Raw genomic sequence first — 12,450 nt, 5'->3', positions numbered from 1 at the left:
GTTTGTTTGTTGTTGTTGTTGTTAGGATTCCGGTTTTTGAAATTTCCCGATCGGAATAATTTTTTTATAATTACATTGACGTCATTTCAATTAATTAATGTGATAAAGGATTATTAAAATTGTACCTGGGCGTGGAGGAGGGGGACTCATTGATAAGGTTAAACAGTTTGTTTGTTTGTTTGTTTGTTTAAACGTCTCGACTGGAAACGTCTGGAAAGAAATTTTAATTTTAATAAACCGGAAGTTCAAACTATCTTTTATTATTCGATTTCCGTCTGACGCGAAAAAAAATTTTCTTCCTTTTTCTAATTTCTCGATCCATTCCAGTAAAATTCCAGAGAGAGAGAGAGAGAGAGAGAGAAATTAAATACGTCATAGACTCGACAACATAAATATTTATAACTATTAATGATAATAATAATTATTATTATCCTTCAAAGTGCAATATTTATGGCTAATATTTTATATATTTATTATTAAAAAAAAAAAATGTTTGTTGTTTGACGTAAATAAAGTCACGTGACTAAACCTTAAATGAGATGGAGAAGAAGAAAATTATTCTCATCAAAAATGATTTTTGATATCCGAAGCGTGTTGTTGTTTGTATTGAAAAAAAAAATAATAACAATAAAAACGATCGATCGAAATTGTGTCTTAACTTCCGCTTCCGGTTTTTCACGACAACGCGATGAACTTCACAAACGAAAATAGAATGTGAAAAATGTAATCGTTTTATAAAGAAAAAACTCAAAACGAAGAGAAATAATTTCACTTTTTTTTTATTTCCGTATCCTCCCTTTTTTCCCGCCTTTTTTTAAAAATTTAAATTTTTTAAAAAATGTCTGTCGATTGTAAAAATCAATAAAAATTTATTTGAAAAAAAAAACAAAAATAATAATGGATGTCGTTTTCGTCTGTATATAAAACATAAATTATAAAGTTCGTGTCACGATCTCGTCGTGTCACTATCGTTACCATATAGAATATTAAAAACCGACGGGTTTTCGTTTTCACGGGTTTTTCTTTTTCAAGAAAATTTCTGGACTTTATTCTCGTTGTGGAAAATTTTTATTCGTAATAGAAAAACTAGATTTGGAATTCGTTTGAATTCTGGGAAAATTTTTTTTTGTTTTCCAGGGGTTCGTGGAAGAAAATAAATAAAAAAAATTTTTTTAAACAATTTTTTTTTAATTAATACCAACAGCAAAAAAAAAAAATTTTCCTCGCAACAAAATCCAGAAATAATTTTTCCCTTTGCCAAAAAAAAAAATGGCAAACGTGCAAAATTTTTTGTTTTGTTTTGTTTTTTTCGGAGGTATATCGATTGGCAGCACTTATTTATTACTAATGACGTATTAGTTATTTTTTCGACTTGTTGCCGTAAACATATCCGTTAATTTTTCTATCGATAATTCGGATTTATTATCCGATTGTTCGTTTGTTTTCGTAGGACTCGGTGTCGAAACTGTCGTTTCCGGTTGTGGTTTTTCATTTTCTTCCATTAAAATTTCTTCGAGAGGAGCTATTTTTTAAAAAAAACGGAAACGGAAACCGTTAAATAATTATAAATCCTACAGAAAAAAAAATAGGAAAAAAATATTTACCGGATGGTTTTTCTCTTTTAACGCAATCAGCCGAATAAATTTTCCTATCGTCTGCTACGATTCCATCAGATCTACCAACAACATCAGCAGATAAAATCCTCGGAAATATAATCTGGGGTGGTGATGGTGCTTCTATGTAATCTTCATTTTTAGTATCGATTTTAGGTTCAGGTACGACGTCGGGTGTCGTACATCTCGACGATTCCGGACTTCCTTCCGCCGATATATTTTTTATCGTTATCGGTAACAAAATAGTTTGAGTGTAATTGGGTAGTAACTGATGAGGAAAAGGTTGAGATTCGAAATCCAGGGGTTTGTCCCTCAAATCCAATTGTCTGGAAACGGAAAACAATTCGAAAGGTACTTCTCGTATACCGACGGGACCACCGGGAGCATACGTGTGATGACCGAATTGATAAATCGAACTGTTTCCCGATATTCCCGTTATTTCCATCATACCGATTTGATTTGTTCTCACGTGATATGGAAAATTTTTATTTGCTTTCGACGGAAGTGTGAGTACTAAAAATAACAAATGTCCACCAAAAGCAATTATGTGAAATGCTCCGCATACGACGCTTTCCCTAACCCATTTATCAATTTGACTATTTGCTGCTAAAACAACGCAAGGACCGGCGACAAACCTGAAATTTTCCAGAAAATTACTATAAAATTCCAGGATGATCCGCTTTTTCTTTCACTTACCAAAGAGTTCCTATTATATTAAAGGGATAATAAAAAGAAACTTTTTCTGGATAATGTTTTAATGTGAATACTGTCGAATGTAAAAATATCCACCATGCTATTATACGTAAAGCTATGACACCATAACCTGGAGCGCTGTCGTAAAGATACAAAACTTCTCCAGGATCGAAATACTATCGTAAAAAAAAATTTTTCTCTTTTTAAATAAAATTGTTTAAATTGCAACATTCGAACAATAATATAAAAATTTTTTTACTTCTCTTTCGTAAATGAACAAACAACAAAAACAAACAACGTAAAGGCACATAAATACTGTGAGTTTAACGCTTGAACCCAAACGAAGACGACCTCTTGTTATAGTGTAACCTTTTGCCAATAGCAAAAGTAATAAAAGAAAACATATTTCTGATATCGCTTCGCAAAATTGTCCTGGAAAATCAAAAGAAAATTTTATGAAGAAATTTAAAAAAAAAAAACAAACAAAAAAAAGTTTATTAACCGAATGTTTTCATTTTTGGATGACCGACACCATCCAGCGCGTATTTCACATAAGCTATGCATTGGGTCATGACCCCAAATTCTTCTACTGCCACTGATGCTATAAATAATTTGTACGTCGTGTGAAAAAATTGTCGTGCTTTAAGTTCGACGCTGCACATAATTATCGAAAGTATCATTAACATGTAAATTATTGCAAACGTCATCAGAATGGGTAAAACGTCTGGAAAAAACAAAACTCCTGGAATGTTTTTCCAGATTATGCGAAAGAGAAAAATTAAAAACTTACAAAATTCGTCTGCTGATAAATGTTCGTGCCAATATTCTCCAGGTGGTGCATTTGTCATTAAAAATTTATATTTAACATTTAAACCCTATAAATGAAAAAAAAAAAAAAAACCGGATTTATAAAAAATTTCCGTTAATCTACCGGAAATGAAAATAAAAATTTTCATTTAATCGATTAATAAATTTTTTTTGAAGCATTTAATAATAATAATAACGAATTTGAATTATAATTTGACCGTTACGAAAGAGAAAAATTTCAAAAAAAAAGAAATATGGCGTCGAGGAGGTGGTCAATGGGGCGGGGGAAAAAAAACCCGGGAAATTTTTAATATTAAACGACGATCAATTCGTATTTTAGCTTTTACAAATGACAAAATATTTAAATAAAGAATTTAAAAAAACAAAAATGGCGGAGATGATGAAATTTTAACGAATTTTTATTATTAATTTAAATATTTTTCTCTCGCGAAATTCGAATCAAACGTTTTTTAGTTTGGAGAAGCGATGATGAGGATGTGATTATATGACGTCACAAATCGTCACAAACGTCGCAACGTCATGTGACGTCACGTGCGCGTTCAGAAATTTTCTTATTCGCGAAGACGAATCGCGTAAACGATTATGACAAAACATTAAATGGAATTTTTTTTTAATTGACGAATTCGACATTTTCTTTTTTTTTTCTGTCCTAAATTTTCCAGGTACGATTGTTTAAATTTGAAAAAAAGTCTCGCATTTCCTCTCCCGATAGATTTTCTAACCGTAAAATAATTTAAAACTTTTAAAAACATTCAAAAAAAGGAAAAAAATGAACGAGTGAAACGTTTTCCATTCCGGAACGAATTTAAAATTTAAATTTGAAAAAAAAACGCGGGAAAATTTTACTTCCTTTCCCTTTCTCACATCGTTTCCTAATAGTGATTCGATTGCATGTAAATTTAACCTTAATTTAACAAGTCGTTGACCTAAAAATTTTTTTTTTTTTTTTATGGAAACGTTCGAACGAACGGTTTAAAAAACTTACTTTTGTAGAATTACAATTACTAAATGCAATAAACCACCATCTTTCTCTTGATGATTTAAATCTTTTTGCATTATTACAATAAATCATTCCTGTATTTTTTCTAGATGATGATCGTCCATTTTCTTTATTACAACCGTTATCGAATAAACCTTTCGTTGTTAAATTAACAATTTGATTTTGTTCTTTTTTTAACGGTTTTTCTTTTTGCCAACACGTCTGAAAAATAATATTATAGTATCACAAATATATTTTTTTTAAAATTAGGATTCTGTTTTTTTTTTTTTTTGTACCTTGTTCGTTTTGTACACGGACGGCCATTGTGATTCCGAATCGTAATATAATAATAAATTAATCGTTCCAAAATAATCTTGATCGTATTCTATGCTATATTCGAACAAACCGACATCAGATAGAAAACAAAATCTCGATACGAACGCCCAATTCTACAATAAAAAATTTATTATTATTATTATTATTATTTTTTTTTATATTTGGGGGTTTTAAAAAGGTTTTTATATTAAAAGTTACCTCGTGGGTTACTAAATGTCCTTGAACGTATTTTCCATAAATTTGCGTCCCGTATAAATTAATAACGAACGCCGTTAAGGCATAAAAAATCAACTTTATTTTTTTTTTTATCATGTGGCATTATTATTATTACTATCACATTAACACAAAATAATTAAAAATTTTCATACACACACACACACACACGACAAAACGAACGTTATTTTTTTTTTTTTTACTTATTTACGAACGCGTATTTTTTCCCTCCTTTCCGTTCGTTTAAACCTTTTCTTTTAATATGATTTAACAAAAATATTTCCTTTTTTTTTCTCTCTCTCTCTCTCTCTATTTGAGTAATCAATTACTTACCGGGGGTCGTCTTGGAAACAATATTAAACACGTTCAAAACAAAAATTGCATGAAACTACGAACGTAATAACTAAATACGAACGTCTCATTATGCATAATTTCTGTTTAACGGTCATTTTCGAAATTTTAAAATCGAAACGGGGGGAAAAAAAAAACAAAAAAAACAAAAAAAAATTCGAATCGTCTCCCTACGTATGGAAAATTGTTTTTTAATTTTGCACCCATCCCCCCCCTCCCTCCCTCCCTTCCCCCTGCTTTTTATTTAAATAAATTTTTTCCAATATGTTCACGTATGACTTTTTGCGAAGACTTGGACAATTTCGAAAACCAGAACAACAAACGGATCGTAAGGGGGAGAGAAAAAAACAAGAAAAAATTATTATTATTATTATTATTATTATTACTATTATTTCTATTATTATTTAATTAAAAATTATATTTTAAAAATAATTCATTATAAAAAAAATATATTTATATATATATATAAAAAAAATTCATATTAAAAAATATTATTCGTCATACACCTATATAATCAACACTTATCACTAATTATAAAAAAAAAAAAGTTTGATTTATTATTATTATTATTATTATTATTATCGATTTAACGATGATTATTCTAATTGAGACCATACAAACGAACAAACAAGCAAACAAACAAACAAACAAACATTCATACAATTACCACGAATTCCGTCATCACGCGCGCGAAAATAATAATTGATGATTGTTTTTTATATTTCCATCTCTCTCTCTCTCTCTCTCTCTCTCTCTCTCTCTCTCTGTCTCTTTCGTCTTTATAGCGCTATAATAATTATAGAACCTTTTTTTTGTAGTAAAAAAAAAATCGATGAAATTCACATTAAAAAACTATTTAAATAAATAAATGAAAAATTTTGTAATGATTATAAAAAATAATAATGATAATATAATGATTTCAAGTCTCACTCTTAAGGCTATTATTATTATTATTATTATTATTATTCGTAATTGGCATATATTTTATTATTATTATTATTATCATTTCGGTCGTTTGACGACGTTTGTTGTTATCCAGTCTTTCTAAATTTTTGTTTTTGCAATAATGACGTCATCATCATGGACGTCGTGTCGTATAGGATGAAATTTTAAACGGCCGCTTCTTTTTTACCATCCGGCGTAACGGTCGTCTCGTATTCTTCTCCACCGACTTTTTCCGAAAGATTTTCACGACTTGATGAAAATAAATTTTCACGACTTTTTCTCAATTCCCCTCCGATCGATCTCTGAAAGTGTAAACAAACGAAAAAAAAACCGTTAAGAAAAAATAAAAATTTAAAAAAAAATCTGATTGGTTAAATTCTGGACCAATGAGAAAAAAGAGAAAAATGTTTTTTCACCTCTGACGTCATCGTCTTATTCCCCGGATATATAATTTCGGCATATTCCGTTTTATCACCTTCGTCTCTTCTCGTGACGACGTTACCACCCGGGGGTGATCTTGCAATATCTAATTCCGCGTAAACGATTCCCTCAGGTTTGACATCTTCGACTTGAACGTCACCATTTTCAGAAGGTTCCTGTAGAGCGCAGCACGTTCGTATTAAATACACAATGGAAAATTTAAAAAAACCATTTTAAGTTGGCAGCACTGATTTCCGTTTATTACCTTAACGACAACGTCGAAACTCATTGTTCCATTATTATCTTGTTTCTGAGATTCAACGTCGAGGTTTATTTTGACTTTTGATTTATTTTTTCTAAAAGATCCAAAAAGTCCGTTCATTAATTTTTTCGGCTGTTTTTCGCTTGTTAATTTTGACATCGATGATTTATCTGCCGAACCGTGATCAGCACTTTCTGTATCGCTCCTGGAAATTTCACTGAATTCGTAATTGAGACAAATATTTGGATGATTTTATAAAAATTTAAATGATATTCTAAACGGTTTTGTTAAAAAAAAGCAAGTGGAAAATAAAAGAAGGAAAGTGAAAATCAAATTTACCGCCATTTTGTTATCGTTACCGATTAAATATAGAGAAAAAAAAAATACTTACCTTTCATATGTGAAAACCGTTAATTTATCCGAACTGAAACCATCATCATTATTTATGACGTCATCGATATCTTCGTTTGAACGATTAAAATATTTCGAAAATGATAATCGATTTGTTGCTTCCTTTGATTTTTCACGGCCTTTCGACTCGTAGCCTTTTAAATTTTTCCCTTCTAAGCTTCCGCCATTATCGTTTTCACGTGACGTAGTCGGACTGACGTCATCGCTTTCTAACGTATTTCTTTTCGTTTTCGTTTTGAACATATTTTTCAAAGGATTCGGATCTTTTTCCCATTTTCCTTCCCTTTCCCTCCTCTTCCTTGTTTTTTTTTTAACTTCCGGTAAATCGAAGGGTTTTAAAATCCCGTAAAATTGTTTTGCATTTTCCTCGCCTTTCTCGAAATTTGAACTTTGAACTTGAACCTCATCGTCGTCATCGAAAAAAGAAATTTTTTTTATTTTAACAACTTCTTCCGGTTTATCGATATCCGTTTTAAAATCAATCAATAAATTTTCATTTTCGTCTTTTTCGATCGTTTCTTTACTTCCTTTTTCTTCTCCTTCTTCTGAATTATTAATCGACGGTGATTTTTTGTCTTCGAATTCCGAATCCGACGTGTCAGTAGACGTATCATTTTTCAACTTTTCCTTTCCCTTTCCCATCCACGGAAGTCTAATAATAATTTTTTTATAATTTTTCTCGGGGGATTCGAGGGAACCATGAGTAACGAACGTAGAATTTCCGTTATTTTTTTTTAAATTTAACGGAAATGAAAATCTTTTTTTTTTGTCTTGTTTTTCCATCGCAGATTGTTGTTCGTCTTTCGTGTTTTTCTCATCATCTTTTCGACATTTTTCTTCGTCTTTTGAATCGACGAGTGAAAATTTATATTTTTTACCAATTTTTTTCCCTTCCGTTTCCGGATGATAAAACGAATCCAAATCCGTTTCTATCAAGTCGATAAAAGCATCCCCACGTTTTAATTTATTATTATTATTATTATTATTATTATTATTATTATTATTATTATTATTATTATTATTATTATTCCCGTCATTTTTCCCATTTATCCCGGTCAATGTTGCATTTTCGCGAAATGGTTCCATGTAAAAGGGTAAATTTATTTTACCATCTTCGTCGGTTAAAAATTCACCGTCGGAAAACGAATATGAATGTTTTCTAGAAGTTTCCACGAAATTTGTATTCGACCTCAAATCGTCAAATGATTTCCGTTTCGTTTCTTTAAATAAATAATTTACTACCGGAATTTCATATTCCGTTTCGCCTTCTACTTCCGGTTTCTTCCCTTTTCCGATTCCTTCATTTTCCAATTCTTTAATTCTTAATTTTTCTTCCAATAACATTTTAAATTTTTCATCTTGGGAAACGTACATTTTTTGCCCATTTTTATTTTCCACCAACGTGTAATCCTTATAAATCAACGAATTTACTTTAACCGGATTTTTATCGTTGATATCGTTGTCGTGATGTGCAAAACGAAAACGAAGTGGCAGAAGACTAATTAATTAAAACACGTCCGTGATTTATTAGTGTGTTGTTAGTGTAATAAAACAAAAGAAAAAAACCATGCAATCGGAAAAAAAAGAAAAACATGCATTATTAGTGAATGTATAAAGTGTGTGGCGGGGGTGGGGGGTGCGTGCGTGCGTGTGAAAAGAAAAATTTATTATTAAAATTAAATATTTACAAGGAAAAATTATTTTCATATCGTTTTATCCCCTCCTACTCCTCCTAAAAATTACTTTCCCTCCCTCCTACTCCTCCTCCTCCTCCCCATTAATTCGCGCTTAATTAATTTTAATTTAAAAAAATATAAAAAAAAATAAAGCTTTAAAGTGCGCGCATTGTAAAAAAATTGCCATACTCATTTGATTAATTAAATAAACTAATTGAAACTTACGATTCTCCGACGGGCCTTCCAACTCCACCTGTAATTACAATCATTTTTTTAAATTAATTTCTGTTTTTTTTTTTTTTTAAATTCGTTTGCGCGCGTCACGATTATCTAATGACACTTTGTGCGACAATAACGACACATTTATTTTTTTTAAATTTTGGCGGGAAAAATTTCTTAAATTTTTTACGATCACCATATAACACGATGATAAAAAATATTTATGCACCTATATACTTAATAATGTATATATATATTAAAAAAAAAAAAAAAAAAAAAAAGAAAGAATAATCGTTTATAATATTTGTACAGTGAAACATTTAAAATTAGGAACAATTAAATGATGATGATAATAATAATAATAATAATGACAATAATAATAATAATAATAATAATTCCTTTCTCCTTCCACTTTTTTTTTTTTTTTCTTCCTTTACATGAGATCGAAAAATTTAACGAATACAAATCGATGAAAATTTTTTTATTTCGTCAATGATGATAATAATAATTATCATTATTTAACTATAATATCATTATTATTATTATTATTATGTTGTTGTTAACGCGCGTGATTTAAATTTTAAAGTTATTAATTATTAATTATTAATAATAATAATAATTTAATTGCACCGAAATTATAATATACTTTCACCCGTGTGTGATTAATAATTATAAATAAGTTATTTGTTATTTGGAATGTGTTTTTATCCGTTTTATTTATTTATTTATCATTATTATTAATCAGTCTTTTTTTTCATGTGTTTTCCACGATGATGATGATGATGATGATGTTAATAATAATAATAATAATAATAATAATAAAACGAAAAACGGAAGCGTGGGCTTTTTATCAAGAGAGAGAAAAATAAGTAAAACAACTGTTTAAAAATTAATAATAATAATAATTAAAATTATATTATAAATTATTTTCTTATCATTATTATTATTATCATTATTATTATACATCTTCGTGAAAATTCATGTGGAAAAAAATCGATTAAATCGATTGACGAACGTTCAAAACAAACGAAAAAGAATTGTAATGTAATTTGTTGTCATTACGATTTTCCTTTTTTTTTCATCATCAATCGTGCCTTTGTATAATAATAATAATAATAATAATAATAATAATAATAATAATAATTATAAATAATCGATCGATATATATATATATATATATATGAGTAAAAATTATTTCCCCTCCCCTCCCCTCCCCCCTTGGTTTTTTAATTCGAATTCGAAAACGACATTTTCTTTTTTTACATATACATATGAATACATGTAAATTTTAAAAAAATATAAGAAAACAATTTTAACTCATGTAAATTATATCGAAACGATGTTTCTTTTTATATTTATATATATATATATATTTCCCGATATTTTTTTTTTTGTATTAGGCAGTGTTTGCGGGTTAAAAATCAATATTGACTAAATGAATGAATTAATAATAATAATAATAATAATAATAATAATAAAGAAAAAACCGGAAACGGAAAAAATCGCTCTCGCGCGTAACGCATTATTTTAAAAATCGATTTATCGAAATTTATTCTAACGAAACACTTCCGCTTTTCGTCATTTTTTAAAAATAAACGAATCGTATATATATATAAACCACGTCGTAGCAATTAGTATTATTAATTATTATTATTATTATTTTAAATAATTTATTTATTTATTTAATAATATCATTTAATAATATCAATATCTTATTTTCAATCCTTTAAATTTTCTCCCCTTTTTTTTTTTTTAATATTATCTTAATGAATAGTATTAATAATAATAATAATAATAATATTATTATTAATAATAATGAATAATAATAATAATAATAATGAATAATGAATAATAATAATAATAATAATAATAATAATAATAATAAAAATCACAGCGAGTCCGTTAAATTAAAATGAATTTAAGTTAAAATCATTTTCCCTATATTTTTTTTATTAATTATTTATCATTATTATTATTATTACTAATAAATATTATTATTAATTATCATTATTATTATTATTATTATTATTATTAATTAATAATCTCAATCGCGCTAAATCAAATCAATAACTAAAATATATCTAAAACGTGTCTAACAACCTAATTAAATCGACTAAAAATCTACGAAAGAAAAAAAAAAAAAAATTTTAAATATTATCATTATTATCATTATTATCATTATTATTATTATTATTATTATTATTATTACCATTACTATTATCATTATCATTATCATTATTATTATGTAATAAGAGATTCAAAAAATAAAATAAAATAAAAAATTTAAAATTTAAAAAAATTTCCGCGGTATCATTTGAGGAAATTTAAATTTCACTATCGATAATAATAATAATTAATAATTAATAATTAATAATAATAATAATAATAATATATCGTTATCAATATATCTTATCATCATTATGTACATATGTATACATATAAATATAACGGTTTTTTTTTTTTCTTTTCTTTTCTCATTCGAGGTACGCGGAGAAAGAAAGAGAGAGAGAGAGAGAGAGAGATGTTTGTTTTTCCTCAATCGTAAAAGGCACAAAAAGATGGTTTTGTTTGTTTTTGTTTTGTTTTTTAAATCGTGGCAGAAGAAAAAAAATTTTTGTTTTTTTCCCCCGATAAAAATCCACGATTTAAAAAATATTAATTTATTATTATTATTATTATTATTATTATTTCCACGTCCCCGAAAAAATTATTTAAAAAAAAAAAAAAAAAACCGCGCTCTCTTATCATTATTATTATTATTATTATTATTATTTAATTTTTAATCCGTGATAATAATAAATAATATTAATTAACGTTTTAAACGGGAGTATTGATTTTATCTGTGATTTTTTTCCCATCGTTTCCGTTTATGTACTCTGTGCTCGAATAAACGCCATCTTTTCCCTGGATAGATGGGGGACGTTTTTCTTCGTTTTCATCTTCAATAGCAACTTCCGATGAACTTTTCTTCCCATTTGTTCCCGCTGAAACAGATTTAAGAAACTGTCTCGGTTATACTTTTTTTTTTTTCTTTCGCTTTTTTTTTTTTTTTTTTTTTAATAAAAAATTCTCATCTCTAAATATTTACTACAACTTAAAAAAATAAAAAATAAATAAAAATAATAATAATAATTAAAGAAAAGAGAGAGAAAGAGAGTGAGAGCCAGAGAGAGAGAGAGAGAAAACAAATTTTTACTGAAATTTCTATCTACTCGAAAAATTACATTAAATAATAATAATAATAACTAAGTGATAAATTTTCTATCGTTACGGTGCGTTTAATTTTTAATCGGGATTGTTTTGTTTGTTCGTTTGTTTGTTTGTTTCGACAAATGAATAATAATAATAATAATAATAATAATAATAATAATAATAATAATAATAATAATAATAATAATAATAATAATAATACAGTCAAAGAAAAGAAACGAAGGAAAAAAAAATTCAAATTTTTTTTTTTTTTTTTTTTCATGCTAAAAATCGATATTGAAGATTCATAGTCAT

At 27.5% G+C, this 12,450-nt stretch overlaps 3 protein-coding genes across 3 annotated transcripts in view; all 3 read right to left on the bottom strand.

Annotated features, from left to right (window-relative positions):
- Nucleotides 1–1,355: 1,355 nt before the first annotated feature.
- Phum_PHUM596180 (uncharacterized protein) lies at nucleotides 1,356–4,761 on the bottom strand (the record flags this gene model as incomplete). The annotated part of the gene is made up of 9 exons (XM_002432585.1): nucleotides 1,356–1,522; nucleotides 1,605–2,248; nucleotides 2,310–2,482; nucleotides 2,566–2,738; nucleotides 2,809–3,030; nucleotides 3,097–3,181; nucleotides 4,120–4,335; nucleotides 4,410–4,562; nucleotides 4,648–4,761. 9 exons carry the CDS (start codon nucleotides 4,759–4,761, stop codon nucleotides 1,356–1,358), a joined length of 1,947 nt encoding a protein of 648 aa, XP_002432630.1.
- Nucleotides 4,762–6,122: 1,361 nt separating this feature from the next.
- On the bottom strand, nucleotides 6,123–8,425 carry Phum_PHUM596170 (uncharacterized protein; the record flags this gene model as incomplete). The annotated part of the gene is made up of 4 exons (XM_002432584.1): nucleotides 6,123–6,260; nucleotides 6,375–6,554; nucleotides 6,644–6,845; nucleotides 7,032–8,425. The coding sequence occupies 4 exons, from the start codon at nucleotides 8,423–8,425 to the stop codon at nucleotides 6,123–6,125; spliced, it is 1,914 nt and encodes a 637-aa protein (XP_002432629.1).
- Nucleotides 8,426–11,763: 3,338 nt separating this feature from the next.
- Nucleotides 11,764–12,450, bottom strand: part of Phum_PHUM596060 (Fasciclin-3 precursor, putative) — a gene marked incomplete at both ends in the record, with an annotated part of 3,648 nt that continues 2,961 nt past the window's right edge. Inside the window, one exon of the mRNA XM_002432583.1 lies at nucleotides 11,764–11,930. Within this exon, the coding sequence (XP_002432628.1) occupies nucleotides 11,764–11,930 (167 nt within the window). The remainder of the gene's footprint in view (nucleotides 11,931–12,450) is intronic.

The sequence above is a fragment of the Pediculus humanus genome, genomic scaffold, assembly GCF_000006295.1.
Source record: "Pediculus humanus corporis 1103172108315 genomic scaffold, whole genome shotgun sequence".
In the NCBI taxonomy this organism is placed as follows: Eukaryota; Metazoa; Arthropoda; class Insecta; order Psocodea; family Pediculidae; genus Pediculus; species Pediculus humanus.
Note: the sequence above shows the minus strand (reverse complement) of the source record. Positions and strands in the feature narration are given on the sequence as shown.